Raw genomic sequence first — 20,954 nt, forward strand, 5'->3', positions numbered from 1 at the left:
GAAAGTACCTAGCAGACGTAAGTTCGCTCATCAGGCCGGGATCTAAGGTCTCCGTTGCGTAATAGGAAACGCGGACAAGTTAACTTGCCGCGCAACTTGTTGAAAGAGTATCAAAACTCATTCCGACCGCGGATTGCGGAGTTTGCAAACTTTTCGCACAGCTGAATCACGACGCGATGAATACAATATTTAGGTATACGGAGTACGAAATTGTTTACGGGCTGAATTATTATGGAATGCGTTTCGTAAGACGTGGAGAAAACGAAATCTCGCTCATAGGGATGATTATGGTTTTAGCATGTGTATTACTTACGTTCGTACTGCGATATATGTCTCCAAAACAATTATGTTTATTCAGCAAATAATAAGCATCTGTAATCAGTAATGTCTATCGTGCTCTGCTATGTTTCTGTTTCGATTATGGGTACATGCAATTTTTTGAGCATGATGTACATATTCTTTAAAGTGAATCATAAAGAAGAATTATAAATGCTGTGTATATTTTTTGAACGAAGCCAGACTCCAGAGTTAGCAGTAGGTACCTACATATTTTACACCAAATATTTCGAATATGCCAACTTAATAACTACTGTATTTAAATACATTTTGTAAGACTCAAATACCTACTCACACATGAGTAGGTAGGTACCTATAAATATGTCTTTATATTTGATTTCAAGTTTGACAAATTAAATGCATCTGTTTCGATTTAATGTGTAATTAAATACCTCCCAATAAAGTAATAAATCAATTATTCAAGCAATAAAATATTTTCAAGAAGCTGTGATAAGTTTCAAATACGTATGCAAATAACCATTTAAATTACTATAATTTAAAATTTAATTTTCCATAAACAACACTTATTGCTTAATAACTGTCTCGATTATTGAAATATCAATCTCAAAAATAGTCAACCTCCGTAACTGTTTGCGTCGCAGCATTTTATTTACTACAATTATATTATAATGGCAATAATAGTATGATATTAGGTGCCGCGTAAAGGACACAATCGTGCGCAAGGATAGTCCGTGATCCTCAGTAAGAGGTCGTCTTGAACCGACTCTGGCGCGAACGAGTTTAAAGTTAACGACCGTTTATGATTATTACGAAGGTCTCTTGATAATTAAACTATTATTTGTCGTATAAACTTGGAACGGACTAAATATCATGTTTCGAATGTATTCGCACGCGAAGCGAATCCTGAGGACAGGCACGTTTCCAAGACAATAAAATCAATAGGTACTCTCGGCAACTGGTGGAGAGCGGTTATATTATCTTGCTTTATTACACGTTTAAAGACTCATTATTAACGTGAACCTAGGATAAGAATTATTTACTTATCACATAGCGTAATGAGATCATAAAAGGGAAACATTAATACCAACTGAAGGGTTTTAAAAGCCGATTTGCTTCTTTTACCTATACTATAAAAAAAACATATAAATAAAAAATGTTTGGGTGTCCATGAAGGGTGATTACCTGTACCATTAGATAATTGTGCAATTTATGTATTCCCCATTCGATAAATTTACACACTACTACCTACTAATTATTAAAATTTTACTATCACACTATGATATTATGAATCCAACTCAAGTCAAACTTGAAGCGAAAGGCATCACAGAAGTTACATTCATGGCAAACGACAAAGCACAGACGCAGTATAAACTATCATAGAATCAGTTAAAGTATTAGCAATCAATAGGAATTGTTCGTTTGCTAAGTTAATTATAAAAACCGATAAAATTCTACGTCGTGAATCATAAAACAGAATGCCTTCCAAACGTTGATCTCCGTTCAATGATCAATTAACCAGTAAAACAAGATGTCTGATGTGGTTGTGTTATAATTAAATACAATAATTATAAAAACTAGATTGAATGATGTTCTTATTCCAAAATTGAATAAGATATCATGTGAACAACAAATTCTCCAGCTTGTCCTCGTCTCGAAGTAAATTTCGCTCGAAACATCAATAATGTTTACGCAAGTCTTTAAACTATTTTTTCTTTGAAAAATGTAATTGTTCAGTAGCCAAATCACCATCTTCAGATTACTACACCTCAGTGGTTTACCAAATCTTGGAAGAAGCAAGCTTTGTCTGCTAATGAGTCACGCTTGCAACAGAAATGTAACCATAACAAAGTGAGCCGTAAAATCAATAATATTTACTCAAACCCCTGAAATAGGTGCTTCTCGAGCTTTCTTCCGATACCATATTATCATTAGTGATAACTGATAAGTATAAGAACGGTCCAAAGTCCATCTGACATATTTGGATTATTTATATGAATCTGGGTACACGTGTATAATCGACAAACTAATCATCGACCCATCTTATCTGCGGTGTGTTCCATCATCGCACGTATAGATATCTAGATAGCCCGCTTGCTCCAAAGCGTAGCACTCAGATCTGCGAGATCTGCCAAGTTCCTACAAACCATTCGCATCAAAAATGTACTAACATCATTCCGTTACAAATCCAACCACCAACCAGTTGCAGATCCACAGAAATCGGGCGAAACGAAAGTAATCGTTCGCCACGACTTTTGGCAACGCTGGCCGACGAGTTGCGAAACTTGTTGCGTAACCTCACCGACAGGCTTGTGCAGCCAAACCCGAGACTTCAAGATTTGATAATTAGCATACTGATTATGAGCAATTAGCCTATTTTTTTTTTCAATGTCTACTTCACGGCCGCATGAGAATGAAGCGCTATTTAGTGTTTACGTCAGATATCATTTGAATAACTTCTTGGTTCACATTCTGCTGCCTTCATTGTCAGGACGTGTTAAATATTTTATACTTAAATATATTATATTAATACATATATGTAAGGTTTGCTACAGAGCCTCCTTCATGATAAAACTAATCAATAAAAATCATATTTAACCAGTAATGCAATTCAGTAAAACGGTAAGCATTAATTATTAAACGAATATTAAAGCAATTTGAGGGTGCTAAATAAACACTATTGAGAGTTGAGCATTTAAATATTTAAAGGCGCAAAAAAACATGTTTACTTACTTTTCTTGTTTTAAATCGCGCATCGCACGCAAATGTAAGCTGATTTCAGACGCAAAAACTATCGGAAATGAGTCATATGTAGATAGTCGTGTCTCGTATGATGATATTATATATACCTACCACATATTATACGGGATTACATCAGCTCTAGCTATATTCTGATAGTAAGTACCAATTTATCTATAATCGCGACATAATATACATATCAAGTAGGTAACTATACTTATACGTTGAACATCAGAAAACATAAAGCCGTGTAAGCACTGTATTCGCCAAGTTTTGTTACATATTTCTATTATTCCACGAATCAAACTAGCAGATAATGGTATTTCTGTTTAAATGGAGCGCAATCCCTACACTATAGTACACCAAAGCACTTACTAGTGTTTGGAATGAAATAGAAACATTAAAGGAAAATTCCTGAGTAGGTATCATTAATTCAGTACCAGCACTATTTATAGGTAAAATTCTTATAAAATCAAATTAATACATAAGCTTTTAATGACACTTAAAATAAGTAGCTACAATTGCAGAAAAAAGAAAAACAGTTTCGAGTGCAATCCCCTACAGACGCTGTGGTAATTACTCCTAATTAAATCCAACCAAAACCGCTGAACATCATTATGCCACATCATCACAAAAAAATCTAATCAGCAATTGCGGAGATTATTGCGAAACGCGATAAAAGAAACGATAGGTAAGGTCGGGGGATAAATCTCGGTGGCACTCGAAATGAGCAAACAAATTATCGCGTACCGAAGTCGCATGCGACACTCAGATAGTCGTTTATGTCAAGCCAGTGGACAGTGATGAAATAACTCAAATGTACCTCTCTACCATTTATTTGCATGAGCAGCCGTCCAAAGGCGCACGACGGTAACGAAGCATGCAATTATCCACCTAATTATGTATTTAATATGCGCGCACTGCGAAGCGTTAGGGTTATGCATCAGCTGAGTTGCGCTTTGCACGTATTCATTATAATATTTTATAGCTCATTTTATATTGTCACTTTGTTAAAGAGACGACTTTCGGAGGGCCGCCCACATTATGGTATAACCTGATTCTCAGGTTTATTTAAATTTATTGATAAGAGAAAAACATAGATATTAAGGAAACGGGAAGCCAAATAGTCGCAAAAAATTGTTTAAAAATTTAGTCTACACTCTAGTAATCTCAGACTTTAAATGTAAGCAATTATTATTCTTTTAAATGTAAGCAAAGATCTACTCATATCTACGACGATCGCGATAGAGTTAGGCAATGGTAAAAAAGATAAAAACTGTTTATTATTTATTTAAGAATGTTCATTCGTATTTATTTAATTTAGGAGATTAATTAAAAATGTATCCAACCCAGACAATCGCATAAAGTGTGAAGCATGCACCAAAACTTTTATAAGACGCTAGACCATGAACATTCATAATATTAATTATATATATAAAAAGTACATTAAAGTGGCTAACCGTTGGCTAATTTAAATAATTAAATTAATAATATTTCATGCACTTTGCACAGAACGGTTATTCGGCAACTTTAAGGTTGCGGAAAATTAACAAATATGCCCATTTATTATAGTTATATCGACAATTGTATTCCTTCGATTGCCCATTACTCATTTTGGGGAAACTTATAACAAAACTGCGAGCGTTTGCTGAATCAAACCATAGAATCTGCAGTCTACAATCCTGAAAAATAGGTATATATTTTTTTAGATGAGAGGACCTGAAGTAACAGTTATATATCAAAGAAGCTGAGCACTTGGCTGGTTTTATCTAGTGACTTATTATTTTTAGGGGAAAATAAAGGGAAGCGAAAGCTCGTGATAATTAAACATATTTATTCTTTTTAATTTTATATTCATCTAAAAACTAGTGCAAAAGCCAACCAATTTGAACCAGAAAGAAAGAATCCTTGAGCAAAAAACATGAACTAGGTATATTACGTAGATACCCACAGCTTCCTGATAAAAATGTTTAATTTCGATTCGTACATTTCGTAAAATTTTCACCACTGTTTCGTAGGTTGATTTAAATTTTTCGGTACGGACGTGCATCAATGGATCCGTTATTTACGACTTGAGTACACATTATTTACATCGTGATATTTAAACAGTGGACGTAACATCAACAAGCGTATATTTTAACACAAGTTAATGTATTCCGTTTGAAGCTCTCGATAATGAGCTAACTGCTAATAAATATTCTTTCAAGATCATTATATCGAGCTTTGAAAGTATTATACAAGCACTATTTTGCTATAAAATATACCGATACAATATTATATTAGCACAAAAGTGGTACTGAAAATCCTACTGAAACTAAACATATTATTCATTAATATTGGCTTAGATCCTGACGGAAAGTCCAATTAGAAGTAGAACTGAATATTTTCAGTAAAATCTGCCGAAATATTGCGAAGAATCTCGATAGATACAACTTTCGAGTAAAAAAAGCTACAAGAAACAGACACACAAGTAAAAATAATAACACCCCATAGTTTGCTTTGGGCGTAAAAAAACATCCTCTACTTGAGCCACCCTAGAGCCAGATCAGTTTTAGCCCCAAAATCGATTAATATGATAATACATTTTTCATGTTATGTATCCCACAAAAGAGCATCGGATCTAGAATTGTATCCACATTAAAGTGGCGAACGATTGATAAGTTTGCACTTACTCCTATTCAATCCTATTTATTACGGGCACAATGTACCATCCCAGTATGTTTTATTTCAATATTAATCGAAAGAAATAAGCCATATTTAACAGCATTCTGCAAACTCGAACGACTTGCATCAGTTCATGTCAAAATCGATTCCACGAGGAAAACGAATCGCTTCCGAATGATAAAAACCGGAAATTTTCAAAGCCTAGTTTTCTCCGCCTACTATCTGTCTTAAAAAAAATGGCCAATTGTGTGAAATTCTTGGTTGATTGTTAAATGCTAGAACAATACAACAATTGGCGAAAATTAATAATTTATCAGTGAATCCGATAAATCGGTGTCGTGCTTCGTTAAAAAACTAACTGAGAATTAATAATAAGTTATAGAAATTTATTTATAATAATGCATTGTTTTCATCAAACGCTAGCCTTCTAATCGTGACGATTAAGAAATCATTAAAATAATATATTTTATTCAATAAATTAAAACTATTCTTTACTGTATGTAGGTACGGAGAAATATTGAACAACTGTCTTAGAAAATGAAATACATAGGTAAGAAATATTTTTCTTACAATAATACAAGAAAATTTATACTTTTACTAGCGTTAGCTACTATTAAGTATTCTGTGCTTTCACAAAGGAACATTTCACGTACAATTTTTTTATTCGATTAGATATTAACGAAATTGGAAAGTTATGCTTTCTTTAGATTTGTTAACAGATTTTGTTCTTAATTATACCTGCACCTAGATTTTCATCTTGTAATCAGGTTAGGGAGACATAACAGAGATAAAAAGATCAACAAACAAGATGCAAGTATTACTAGTGGTTGTTACGTTTACGCTTATTCCACTACCATAAATTTTATTATTCCAAGTTATGGTTGAAACTCTGCACCGCCAATAAAGACCAGAGTAATTTCGGTTTGAAGCAGTTTCTCCTAAAAATCTTGCTGTGAGTTACGAGCGATGTTAATGTAAAGGTCATCGCAGTTGCGGGTTATCACCAACTACTAGTACTATAAAGAAGGTGCTTTTGAGTTTTTTTTTATAATATACCCACGTATAAAAACCGGAAAATGTTGGAGGTTATCGGTGACTACGATATAATTACTCTATTTTGATCGTGAAATAAATTGCACAATAGGTGTCATTATTGTAAAATACTAGTTGAAAACCATAGTATTTTTATACTCGTAAATATATTTGTTAGGGAGACCAAAGCCGAAAAATAGGGCGTGACAACAAACAATCGATACAGCCCCTCTACCGCGATAGAAATAGTAAATTATAAAAAGATTAAGCGATCCGAATGTCTACAATAAAATATGAAAACGGAGCAAGTATTCTTGAAATTTCGTCAGATTAATTTATTAGCCGAATAAGAATTTATCTATCGAAATGATATTTACGTATACGATTAATACATCTTCCCCTTTTTGTATATTTTACGTATGTCACAATCTTTTGGTACATTATCAATAGTAATAAGTACATAAAAAATCACCTAGAGGAATATTAAAATAAACGCAGAATCATCACGATCGCTTTGACATTTTAGTGCATGTACCTATATCTAGCTTCAAAGGGAATATATTATAGAGGTTTTTACAGAGATCTTTGATGAAGGATACTTTTACATCAATGTAAGACCAGTTAAGAAAATACCTTTGTGAGGATATAATTCATTTCTGAGAAACAGAACCTTGACATAGACGGACTGACAGCGGAGTGATCCTTTAAGTGGTACACAAAGGTGTTATTTTATAATTATGAAAATTCATTTGCACAGACATATTTTGTGTTAAGGTTTAATTCAATAGGATTAGTTAGTACCCCGCGACAATAGAATATTCTAGAAGCTAGCCGGCTTATACAGACTACGTAAATATCTACTTTATACCAATTTCGAAGACCATAAAGAAACTGCCCATAATAACATCGTCGACATGATTAAAAACAAATGTTTCTGAAAAGTTATTTACTCTAAGTCATACATACATACAATATATACATACATCCAAACTAAAGCATACAGGGACGGGCTACGTTTATCTATCAACGTGCCTTTACTGCAGCTCAATGGGACGTAGACCATATGACGTCACACATTCAATATGGCGGATGCTACGAGGAACGGCGCCATTTTTGTGCGACAGGGATAAAATGGCCAGTCGCTCAATATGAGCGGCAAAATATTTAATCGTTCTCTAATAAAAAACTATAATGATTACTTTTTCAATTTGATTTGATTAGTTTAAAATTTAAAATCTCTTCTAACAAAACAACAAATCCTCATCTTCCGTGGATTCTATAATTCGAAGAAAAATACTCGAATTTCTATAAAATGGAAACATATTATAACTATCATAGTTATGACTTTCCATTTTGAAGGACGGATTTTCCACACGGAAAATTTGCAATTTGATGGTAAATCCACCATTATAATATATTCCCAGGACTTTCTATTCTTGATTATGGCAGAGCAAGTAGAGGAGCATATGGGCCACGTAATAAATATTACGATTACGAGCGCCAGCTCGTTTAGCTCGCCATATTACCTACCTACCTACGTTAAAAAAGTAATTCCTATATAAAAAATCCGCTGCACACGAACCATATGCTAATTAAAAGCGACATGTAAACGCATTTTATTTAATACCTAAATAATAATATATTACACACAACATAGGTACGTTCTATATGTTGTATTGCCACGACGAGATCAAGTACAACGACCTACTTCTGGCGAGATAACGTAGATATTGCCCGGCTGATATTCTAAGCGACTCGCAGCATAACTTCAGCACGTACAGTGGGAATATGAAACCTTGTCTCTAGGCGACTACTCGTTGCACACGGTGGTGAATATTTCGTTAAATTTCAATGGAAATAGAGGATTTTTGTGACAGCAACATTTTTTTACGTACATCTAGTTTCGCTAGACTCGCATAGTATTTAAAAAGTATCTTATATATCGATAGGTACGCAATATTTTTATAAAACTCAAAATGCGGTTACTCGGCAACAACGTAAAGGAAGGACAAATCAACAAAAACACTGAACGATAGAATATTTGATTATGAAATAGAAGACTGAAATTCTTTTTACAAAAAGGACTAGGTATATTTCAGACGTTTTTATATCTTTTTTTCGTTTTTTTTTTCAAGGTTTTTTCGACTGATTAGCTTCAAAAACGTGGACCTCTTTGTTATCATGTCACTAAGTCGTAATCAACGAAAATCGACGAAATTCGTCGGAAAAACCTGCATTTACTAAGTCTAGTATTAAATTTAGTCCTAACCTTCATCTTTTCATATGAATTATGTAGGTCATTAATTTGTAGTACTATAAGTAAATTAGACTCCTAAAAAGTGTCCATTGCAGTTGTTCAATTATTAAGTTTTATTGGATTTAATGTTTCAATTACATATTCTTATATATATATAAAAATGAATCGCAAAATGTGTTGGTAAGCGCATAACTCGAGAACGGCTGAACCGATTTCGATAATTCTTTTTTTTATTATATTCCTTGAAGTACGAGGATGGTTTTTACGTAGAGAAAACGTAAATATGTACCACGGGCGAAGCCGGGGCGGACCGCTAGTTAAATAATAATTATGAAACACTAGTCCACAAAGTCATCCTAAAAGGGAGAGGAAAATTTGACTATCACATTAAATTAATTGTAACAAGGAAAATTACTAATATCACATGAACAAAAAGGATGTTCAAGGCCAGCAGTAGCAAGTTAAACAAATACAAAACTGAGACCTTAAATACAGACATTTCTATTAGAGAATATAGCTAATAATTAATTAGACAAAAGAAAATGTTTGTTGTTTATGTTTTGAAATTCCCTAGAAACTTTTGTTTTGGCTAGGCCAAGAATTATACTTAAGGTCCCTTAGTAGGTGAAAACGGCAAAATGGACTGTTATCTATGAGCTATAATTATTGAAAATATTGAAGATTTTTCGCACTGAAATTTCTAATATGTATTACAGAACGTATGTGTGATGGGATGACTGTTTCCAAAACACGATTGGAAAAATTTTGCTTGATAAAAAAAATCCTGAAGTTACCTCTAAAATATATAAATGCTCATTACAACCGTATTTTACGATAATAATTCGTATAAAATCACAAATACATAGGTAATTTACCTTCTCGATTTCGTGACTGTTTTAGATTTAGAAAATACCAAATATTTTCATTCACTTTTTGATAAAAATGTGAATGGCGCTTACGATTGTTAGTTTCGAGCACGTTGATTCCATACTAAACGCGGACCCCCTCACCCAAGTCTCGCCTGAGGTGAGCTCAGGCGAGACTTGCTGAATTTTCGCGCCCCCTCTTAAATAATACACTATAGCATTTTGCTAATTTCAATAATTCAATAAACATTTACTAATAAAAGGTGCAAGTTCATTTGTCAATTATAAAAAATGTTTAGTAAAATATCTTACTTACAATTTTTTTTCAAGTAAAATATAATATACTAAACTCAATAAGAATAAAGAAACATCAATAACTATCCTTAATATTGTAAAAAAAACTGAAAAATCCCATACATCTTCAATCAAAACCCTCTCCACTTTGACTAACATAAACAAACGTACCATCAAACAACGAACCTATACATTCAATGTTAAAGAAGACATTGAACCATCACCCTTCAATGTCAGTGATAAAATTAACGATACAATTGAAATAATTCACCTAATCATGATCATGGAGTAATTACTGCAATAATTAAGTCTGACTAACTGATAATTCCACTAAAATATAGTATTTCCAAATAGTTACTTATGATAACTAGAACTTCTTATGATATTTTATTATTTAGATGTTTAATAACTTAGATATTGCTTACTAAACATATACACTAAAATTTATTTGTAAGTAATTGATTTCATTATTTGAAATCTTTGTTTCTGGCAAAAACTTATTATATCAGTATCACTACTATTACTAAACATTTACTTTAATCAATCTTTTATAAGAGAAACTGAAAGCAAAAACAAATTCTCTACTTAAACTGGAAACAGCACAATTGGATGACAAGACTTTGGCCATACAAAAAAATCTGTATTGGAATCAATTAATATAATCTAAACCACAATAAAAAGTAAATATCCATCACATTATTTAATATTTTGATATTTTCATGTCAAAATTATTACAAACTAAACTCCTGTATTAAATTGAAAATGCAAACAACAGATGCTTTAAAAATAACTTCCTCATTTTAAGTGTTTTTAATAGTTATTTCATAACCACTAAAACATAATTGAATTATATCATTTTGCTTTTATTAGCTGATAAATATTCACTAATTGATGCTCATAAAATAGTTTATTGAGTGATGTTTTTGTACAAATTATCATAACATTTTTATTGAGTGTACCAACCAACTTATCTCTTTGTCTATTAACTTTGATTTATGGTCTTCAAAATAATTATTAATTACATTTTTAGACCATTTGTATGTAAAACTTCTCAAATATGTATTACAATATTGTACATATGCTTTGAGAACATTTTATGAATAAGGTTAAAAAGGACTTCTATTATTTCTATTATTAATACCTTGTAATAGTTAATATATTTTTTTCTGACATATTTAGATGAGTTATATCACATCACCAAAATAATTAAGTGAAATTTCTGATGCAATAAATAAAAATGTTACCATTTATCTCTATAAGATACATAATACAAAGCCGATAAACTACCTCAAGCAAGTTAAATCAGGATGGATGAATATGGATAACTAGGAAAACCTGAAATATTCATCCAAATCAGTAATTTTATCATGCTAACATCTCAAAATCATAAATAACATATCTATTTCATGTATTTTTTACAAACATAACTGAAAGAAAAGCTTCCAAAAATGTTAAAAAACAAAAATGACAAGCATGTTTGTTCATCTAAAGCCCATATAGGCATATCACTATTATATGACTATCCTTACTGTGTGGTTAGCTGATAACTTGCGCTTACGTCATTTTCAGTAACCGCAAGTTTAAATGATAGTGATACTGCAAGTTAATGACGAATTTGGATGTGAGTGAATTTAGCGAACGAATAAATGCTTTTAATTGTATTTTTTGTTTTAGGCCAGGTGTATACAGAGCATTATAGGGAAATGTGTTCGGTTAATACTAGAACTCACAATAATAAAGGTATAATTAAAATTAATGTTTGACAACTAAAACTGAGGGTGGAGACTGAGGTAACATGTATTGGTCTTGTCTTCAACCGCATCTGTAATGCTTTACATTTTATGAGTAACAAAAAGTGCTATTTACCAGTAAACTTGGTGATCTTAGAGTATGCAAATAAAAAGGGTGTCATAAATATTGTAAATATTCTGACTGACAGTTATCTTAGAATTATTTAAAGTGTGCCTTCTTGTTTCTTCACACTAATAATTCATGCGTTTTTGGTTGTCATTGTTAAACTGAGTTTTACATACAATATGTACTGTGCTAGCAAAAATCATCAACAAATAGGTACGCAGACACAAGAAGTTGATAGCACCGAATGCCAAATGGCAGAGGTCAATGTTTAATGTAGTTTTAAAGAGTTAGTATGATCGTGTAAATTTCATATGCGTAATGTCTATAAACGTGATAATATAGTAGTTCAATGCCATAAGGAATCACAGCCGTAAATAAATATTTATATGATAAAATGGAGGTTAGATATACTTGAGTATATTGACTAAAAATTTTGTTTATAAGTATCAATATTCAGGGTCTAACGTGATATAAAATTACTTATAACATTTTGTAAAACTTTTACACAAATCCTTACTTGTAGCATTTTTGAATTGAGATTTAAATCTATGCACAAAAATTCATTTTACATAAGCAGAGTTGATGTGTGAAGGATATTTTACCGTCATAACATTTGAGGATAGAATGAGAATTGAATCTTTTTATATTTAGTACAATATAAATACTTGTATGTATACAATTACAGGTTATATGGTAAAGTTGAATACATACAAACATACAAATTAATAATTGAATTGGTAGATATAGAACCATTTCAGTTTTCAACTAATATTAACCAACAAAATAGAGATGCATAAAATATTAGGATTTGTGATTTTGTTTTTTTTTATTTCTATGATGTTATAGAAGAAAAATTCATTGTACTCTATAAGAATGACTATTTCTTAAAATCTTAAGTCTATTAAAAACATAAGATACAGTGTAAAAAATTTAGTGCTTTGATAAACAGTTAATGATGTATGTGGGTAATTAATTTTCTTATTTTTAATACAATAAAATTTAATTGTATAATTGCTATTTTAAAATAAGTAAGGCTTAGGAACAGTTTATACAGAAATTATGGACTTGCTTTATTCAATATACCTATATGAGAAGTATATTTAAAATATTGATTTAAATTTAATTTGAACTTCAATAAACCAATTCTTGTTCATAAAGTATATTAATATTCTGAAAGCTATAACATTATAATTCTTCCAATTTAGCTAAGCAAAAGATTTTGAAATGTATAACCAAATTGAAGTTTTGTAACTTCAACTGATTCCTTACTTACTTACGGCAAGGTATTTCATATTTAGGTTTCAATTTCACGGGTAATTACATTTTATTAATTTGAAAGAATATAAATAGATTGGTTAATGATTAATGACAGATATAACAAGTATTTCTTTTATTATTTGTGAATTGTGATATGAAAGAATTACCATGTAATAGTGTCAACAAGACATATAGCCATCACCTGGTCACAGAGGATTACTTAATTTCTAAAGTATACATGATGTCCTCACACATTCACACTCATACTCACTTCAAATCCTTGCAAAACTAATTTAAAACATCTAATTACCAATTTATGTGGAATTGCTGCATTTAATAGCCGATTCAAAACACATAGATTATGTGCTGTCCTTATTGACACAGTCTTGGCCTAGCAAACACATTTTTTTCCACACTATGAACACAAAAGTCTTAAAATAACATCCTATAACACTTTTATAATCACTACGGAAACCACTCTCCTCGCAAATTGCGAATTTAGCACAAATCACGGCCTAACCTCAAAATGCACACTAATTTAGACAATTGACAAGCACAGATGTTTTGAAACTCATAAATTATGGCCCCGACAAAAACACGATAACGATGCTACGTGAAATTTTACAAAGAACATGAAAACTAGCCGTTCATGCCAGCAGTATAGATTTGCGAGCAAAATGCTTTGTTTGAGTAGGTACGTAGTTACAGCCTTCGCTCATCGCTGCACTGTAGTATAGATAGGTAGGCGCGTACGTTAGGTATGTGTACTGCACGACGTATATGCACATAGCCATAATTCACTCGGTCGTTTCGTGAGCGCCAGGCGAGCCTGACCGCATGAGAACCGCGTTCTACCACCGCCCCCGTTGGACAAAGGGCGGCGCGAAACTAGCTATATTCACAAAAACTGTAAACACGACTGACGATTTATGACAATGTCCATTTGCCATTCATGCACTGAACACGGTCACAGCGAGGACTAGACGGGCACGGCGGTGCGAGGCGGAGGCGGAGCAGTCACGCTCGGCCGCCGCGCTGCGAGATTACTATCGACGGCGGCGCCCTGCCGCCCTGCGACCGCGACATAGCCGTGTCCTCGCCTCGCCTAGCGCTCGCGGACGATCCGACCGTTCCGAAATGGCGCAACGATGCGGAGGCCGTGACGCCGCACGACCGAGAGAATGGCGACTTTGCGTTATAGCGAACGAATGTAAGGGACGTTTCGCAACTTCAGATGGATTTTAGCTCGAGGAGACCAAAATAATCCACCGCGTAACGACGCGGGCGTTTGGGTGACGGCTCAAGGATTTCCGGAGCGCGTGATACTCACGGCCTAGCCGTTCGTAGCGGGTCAGCGGCGTCCATGGCGCGCCCAGGCCCTGGCCGCAGCCAGGCTCCGGGCCGACGGCCGAGCGACGCAACACACTATGATCTCACTTAAAACACGCCGAGATACACCGTCGCACCATCTCGGCGATACAACACATCGACCGCGACGTTTTAATACGCGTATAAACACTCCGCGAACGGTGTTTTGTTACATCGGTTGAGTTTTCTTTGAAAAATCAATATACATTTTCCCTGAGTGAGCTACGAACGAGTCGATGTCCAGCGCAGGTTACGTGCGTGAAGTTTGCAAGCTTTTTTAGCGCACCGGTGTTACCAACATTTTTTTGCCTATTTTTTGTATGGCTGTTGTGATTTTTTTTTTGTGATTTGTGATGCACTTCATACTAGTCTGAACAGATTCGGTCCTCCACAAAGCTCGCATGCGCGTACAGTGGCGCCCTCGTAGAGCGTGGCGGTAATTTCAAGTAAATAATATATCGAATAGTGTTTGTAGAGATTGAATTTAATACTCATTACTCTACAATAGTACAGTACCATATTATATTGTTCTTTTCGGTAAATAAAGAAAACAAACGTTGTTTTATACTTTTATTTTACTAATAAAATTAATTTTACAAATCAGATCAAATTATTTAACATTCCAATTAAAATAACTTAAATAAAAGCACAAATGAAACAATTAAAAATACATTTATTTACAAAATCAGATGTCTGCCCGTTGAATATGCGATTCAGGGTTAAGTTGGAGGAGTTGAATCTCACTTTAAACATAAAAAGTGAAGAGATCACACCTCCACTTAATCCTTCACGCGAATGCTTTTGATGACGTCGTATGATATCACGCAGGGAGGTGATGATGTGTGCGAGGAAGATGACTTCACGTGTGAGCTGGAAAGATAGATCTGGCAGCATAATACCAAACTGTCAAGATCCCCTGTCCAACTCAGACGAGTAGCCTTTTTCAATCTCCGTCGTAGCCGTACTCCATCCTGTAACAAAAATATTAAATTTGTATGACGCCAGTATATTAATTCCGTGTGATAATCGTAGTGCACGCGCTCGTTATGAAGCCGCGCGGTGCGCTATCACCGCTTGAAAAGGTGCGGCTAACGTACTCTGATAAGAGCACTGCTTTTCCCCGTCACGTTGACTATTCTAAATACCTCAAATATTCCCCATGAAATTATCAATTACAACAACATTATTCGTGATCGCAAATAAATTGTTTCGTAAATATTCCACGTATAAATGTTCCTGATTGATTATTACGTAATCAAATAGGTGTGACACTAAACTAGGTACTTACAACGCGTCACATAGATAAAATGAATTTATAGAAAAATGTTACACAGTTTGACAATTACTACGTAAGAGCAACAACTTATAACGCTACACACAAACTGGGAAGAAACCTTAACTAGCCCAGGCCAGATATTCCAAACAGGACACTAACTACCAACGGTCAATATCAATCACTGCGCAAACTTCGATAGAGAGACGATCGATCGATGGTTCCATATTTATACACTCGATCATATCTTCAGATATGATATCAGGGAATTGCCACGAGGTACAAATGTCCACCATGATTGTGATAAGATTCGACGGCCCGAAGAATCGATTGGTCCCCGCTGTTAGTATCGGGAACGCAAACACTTTAACCGGCCAATGGGTGCCACTGTGATAAGCTGGCTGCGACGGTGCTTCGAAATACAGGACTCCAAAACCTCGGGCTTCGCAACCGTCCGGGGCCGATGCCTTCAGCCCGCTATCTGCTTGCAACTTCATCACTATGACTAGTTGTTTACAATGAAGATACACGTTTATTACGTTATATCTCGTTGGCAATAGATAATTACATTTTCTTGTCTGCTACAAACAATTGAGTGTGATATTATAGGGTTTAGATGAGAGTATTTGTCTAACGCAAACGCTAGTGTACCACTTAAAATGTATTTATTCCTCGATTTAACCATCATACAGACACAATTTTTAATATATATATTGTAACTATAATTACTTGAATATTTAACATGTTCAGATTTTAGGTACGAGGACCTAATTTACGAGGTAATTGGTATTAATTAGGACTCCTATAGGTACTTATCGTTTCATCAAAATATTTCAGAAGTATAAAAACAATGATAAGCATCTATACCATTTCCCAGTAAAGTTGTGTTGCGTATACTCATATTATTACACAGCAATTCTACGTCAAAAGGATCTATGTATAAAACAGTTTACAAGAATAGGCATGTGATAGTACGTGGAAGAATTTCGACATGACAGATAAGGTGGCAAAAGGCGCATATCAAATGGTGTCATTTGATAAGGCCTGAGGTGTGCTTTCTGGAACACTTATAGACAGGTGTATATTAATAATCACATCAAACACGTACTCGAATCATTTAAATATGTACTACTTTTAGGAAAATAATAGTTATCTACTAATTTATGGAGGTTACTGACTTTTTATGGAAGGTTTTAGTAGCAGTAATAGAATCGTACTTATCCTAAAATCTGTTTTTCTCTCAAAGAAATTTAATTCTATCATCTGATTCAAAAAGGTAGAGTTCAGCTCTACCATCTATCTTTTGTGGATTTATTCAATGTACCTTTAGGTTTGTTTAATAATTTTCGTGTATTAATGTAATTGCAACAATTCTTAAATATTTTAAATATGAAAGATTTCCAGTTGAAGTGAAAGAATACAAAATTAAACACGGCAATTATGACAAAAACTTTAATTCCAAGCTAATATAAAAAAAAATATTCTAAATACAAGATAGAAAGCAAAACTGAGATCAATAACAATGGCTGTCAAAAATCAGTCTGTCTGTTGGAATACCGTGAAAGGCATCGCGAGGATTGCCAATATCTGGAGGGGTTGCGACAATAACTTCGGAGGGTGGGAGGGAGCCACGGGAGGCGCGGCCCGTCGCCTCGCGGCCGTGAACTGGGACTTTGAAAACTTCTGCCGTATTGTGTTTACATTGAACTTTGTTATGTGGGTTAAAGTTAAGCTGGAGTTCAGAGCCGTGTGTGCCGTTTCACTGAATTACAAAGTTGACTCGCAAGTTTCCCGTATCGATTTTCATCTTATGTTTATCAAATGTTTCAAGGTTCTTCACTTCGGTCATGTGTTGGTCTCGCGTTTGACTGAACTTGGGTATATTTGGGTCATATTTACAATTTTATAGACGGCGGATACTATGGACTGCTCTTAATTCATGCGTCGGTATTGAGTATACTTACAAGTTACAGATGTATGTGTTACGTTTTCATCTTACAAACATTAGGTTTCTATTCATGTTATTTGATGCAGTCAGTTTATTCACGTTATGCTTAATAGGATCGTAACTGAATGTATGATCATTATAAATTTATGCCGATTATGACAAAATGTTCCACATTTCCTCGTTAATCATAGAATCGATTAATATCAGCTCTATTTATTTGAGTTTTAGTGTAGCAATCAGCCTGTGTCCTAGCAGCTGATTCTGTATTATATGTTTGGGAATTAATTATTAATTATCAAAATATAATATTATAACATAACGGTGAAGACTCATACGTTAAAAATTTAAATGAATAAAGTTCAATAGTCAAACTTCAAACAAACAAATTTAATGAAATAGGTAATAGGACAAAAATACATGTTGTGTACGAACATCAACGAAATTCGAAATCATATAAATAGTGTAAATAACTATTTCTAGACCGCACTGCACTGTAGCGATGTCACAACGCCCCCATACCTCGCTGCAATACATCCATGAATAGAATCATTGGTATGGTAATTTTCTCTACTCTACATGTTTTAAATGATTTGCTAGTTTACGATAATTTAGATTTGTAAAGATACATTTAGAAAGGTAGATTTAAAGAGGTAGACGAGGTAGATTATGCTCTACATCATATCTCTATGGGTTAATTTTTTATTTCTATTATATTTAGACAAATATTTTCATTCCAAATTTTATCTAAATCGATACTGTGGTGTGCCATAAAAGCGTAATAGTCAGCCAGACTTTCATATTATTAATTAGTATGGGATTATAGAGCTTGGGACTACTATCCAAATTTCGTTTTTTCCAGCATACCCAATAACTAAATTATAAGATAGATGAATCATGTCACTAACTTATAGATATTAAAAATGTATTTCAAAACACGTGTTATTCAGGAACGACAGGTCAAGATATCTAACAGGGCCAATATCTATCAGTGATAGAGCCGCACCTGAACCTATTTTTCACTGTTATCAAGTGCTATCTGATAAAATTCACACGAAATATTAAAGGAAGACAATTTGAACAAATATTCGTGAGTTCAAAGTACTTAAGTATAGGTATACTTAAATAAATAAGTACAGGGGATTTTGTACGCTGTTATTTTATTTTTATTTGAATAGGTAATATTTGACTTTACAATTTAGGGTACCTAGGTAGGCTAGGTATTGAAACTTATTATTAAGTGAATGGCGATTTAAAATTTAGTGAGACTATTATTATTTATTTTTATCAGTGAAAAATAAGAAACGACTCGTATCGAATTAAAAACTTAATGACATACTAAAGCATACTAGGTAGCTATATTGTTCTTTGAGTATCAAAAATAGTATTATCAGAATTTTCTACGATTTAGCAGCATAAAATCTTATCTGATAAGCAATATAGAGTAATATTTGAGATAGAATTACACTTATAATAATTCTTAAAGTAACCAACGTAGGTAGTTCAACTTTGAATAATATTTCTATAATTTAAAAACGCATTTTTGGAAGTGTTTTCTAATACAAGGTTTATTTCCATTACAGTATCGTTAGGTATTATATTTTGAACTAGATTTCCGCCCGCGGCTTCGCCCGCGTTTGCAAAGGATAACCCGCATAGTTCCCGTTCCCGTGGGATTTCCGGGATAAAAACTATCCTATGTGTTAATCCAAGTTACCCTCTATATGTGTGCTAAATTTCATTGTAATCGGTTCAGTAATTTTTACGTGAAAGAGTAACAAACATCCATACATCCATACATCCATACATCCATACATCCATACATCCTTACAAACTTTCGCCTTTATAATATTTATTAGATTATTAGATTCTAGAATTGCTGCATCTACCTTAGTGTGAAAACACAAGACAATTATTTCTTCGTTATAATATGTACCTTTATAATATGTCTTTACAATTCACATAATTTTTTACGGTTTCAAGGTAACCAAATTTTAGGTACTTATTTTGATAAACTTTCTTATCAACCAATAAATTTTTATTTGTATTATTCTTGTGTTACTTCAAGGTATGAGTCATAATATTTTATGAGTTCAACGGATTTTTCCTTGACATCCCAATGACCTTACTGTCTTCATTGGTTGATTAGGAATTAATAATACTACCCTCTTATAAGATATCCAAATAAAGCTTTAAATTTAAAGCCTTTTTTTCAGTGAGTAGAGAGTTTATTTTAAATTAATTTAAAAAATATCTTTCTTTCTTTCTTAATTTAACTGATTTAATATCACAAATTGTCTTCTCATTCATAAAGAACATCGTTAGATCTGTTCTCACTGGTTGTATAGGCTATGTGCGTGACCATGCCCTAATATATCCAGATGCATAATTTGAGTTGTGTTGAATCTGCAAACAATTGGGTGTATCGTTCCCTCCTTGACAAAAATCTGGCCAAAAGTGAATAAATTTAACAGTAAAATTATACATCTGTTATTATATACGATTCAATTTACACCACTGAAATTTAAATAATCTTAATAATTTTGTAGTACGATTGCTTGAACTCTTAGTTTTTCGTAACGCGGCTTTCCTTCCCTTATTATTAGGTTATTTCTTTTGACTACTGTAATAGTAGTTAGTGTAATAAATTTGCATATAACTATAAATGTTAATTCGAATATTATTTCATAAATACGTATTACAGTATCATACGAACGCAAAGGCTACCCTAGCCTTTGGTAACACAATACATAAATTGGTTAAATAAAACGCAGGTTTTGTTTTAGTTAGACATACGTAAATGCATACCGTAGTCACGTCAGCAAACTAAAGGTACCTTGGCTTTATCTCGTTTTTTACACTTTATTTATTGAAGGCGCACGATAAAGATAAGTGGTAGTCGAGTTTATCGCGGCCTATCGCGAAAAGAACTTGCTTCAGGAAGTTACGCTATGCCAATTCTAATATGATTATTAAAATAAAACACGTACTTGTAATAAAACACCTTTTTCTAAATATTTTTCTTTGAATTTCAATTCGTAATGTTAAATTAGGTCTAATAGGAGATTGCTTGGTAAATAAATTATTCTTTATAGTTACCGTCTTTCT

The 20,954-nt window shown here is 33.3% G+C and overlaps 1 protein-coding gene and 1 long non-coding RNA gene across 4 annotated transcripts in view; both read right to left on the reverse strand.

Moving 5' to 3' along the window:
- Tdg (Thymine DNA glycosylase) overlaps positions 1–14,909 on the reverse strand; it is a 67,786-nt gene extending 52,877 nt beyond the window's left edge. Inside the window, exon 1 of one of the 3 annotated variants that reach the window (XM_089710339.1) lies at positions 14,591–14,909. In XM_089710339.1, the coding sequence (XP_089566465.1) occupies positions 14,591–14,625 (35 nt within the window). In that variant the 5' untranslated portion in view covers positions 14,626–14,909. The other 2 variants (XM_089710341.1, XM_089710340.1) reach the window with 2 other exon arrangements.
- Positions 1–20,954, reverse strand: part of LOC149477772 (uncharacterized) — a 172,616-nt gene that overhangs the window by 63,547 nt on the left and 88,115 nt on the right. The gene's annotated exons all lie outside the window — the stretch shown is intronic.

The sequence above is a fragment of the Colias philodice genome, chromosome 24 (genome assembly GCF_061535455.1).
Source record: "Colias philodice isolate Cphi_HAF_F1 chromosome 24, ilColPhil1 Martin Lab GWU primary, whole genome shotgun sequence".
NCBI classification, from domain to species: Eukaryota; Metazoa; Arthropoda; class Insecta; order Lepidoptera; family Pieridae; genus Colias; species Colias philodice.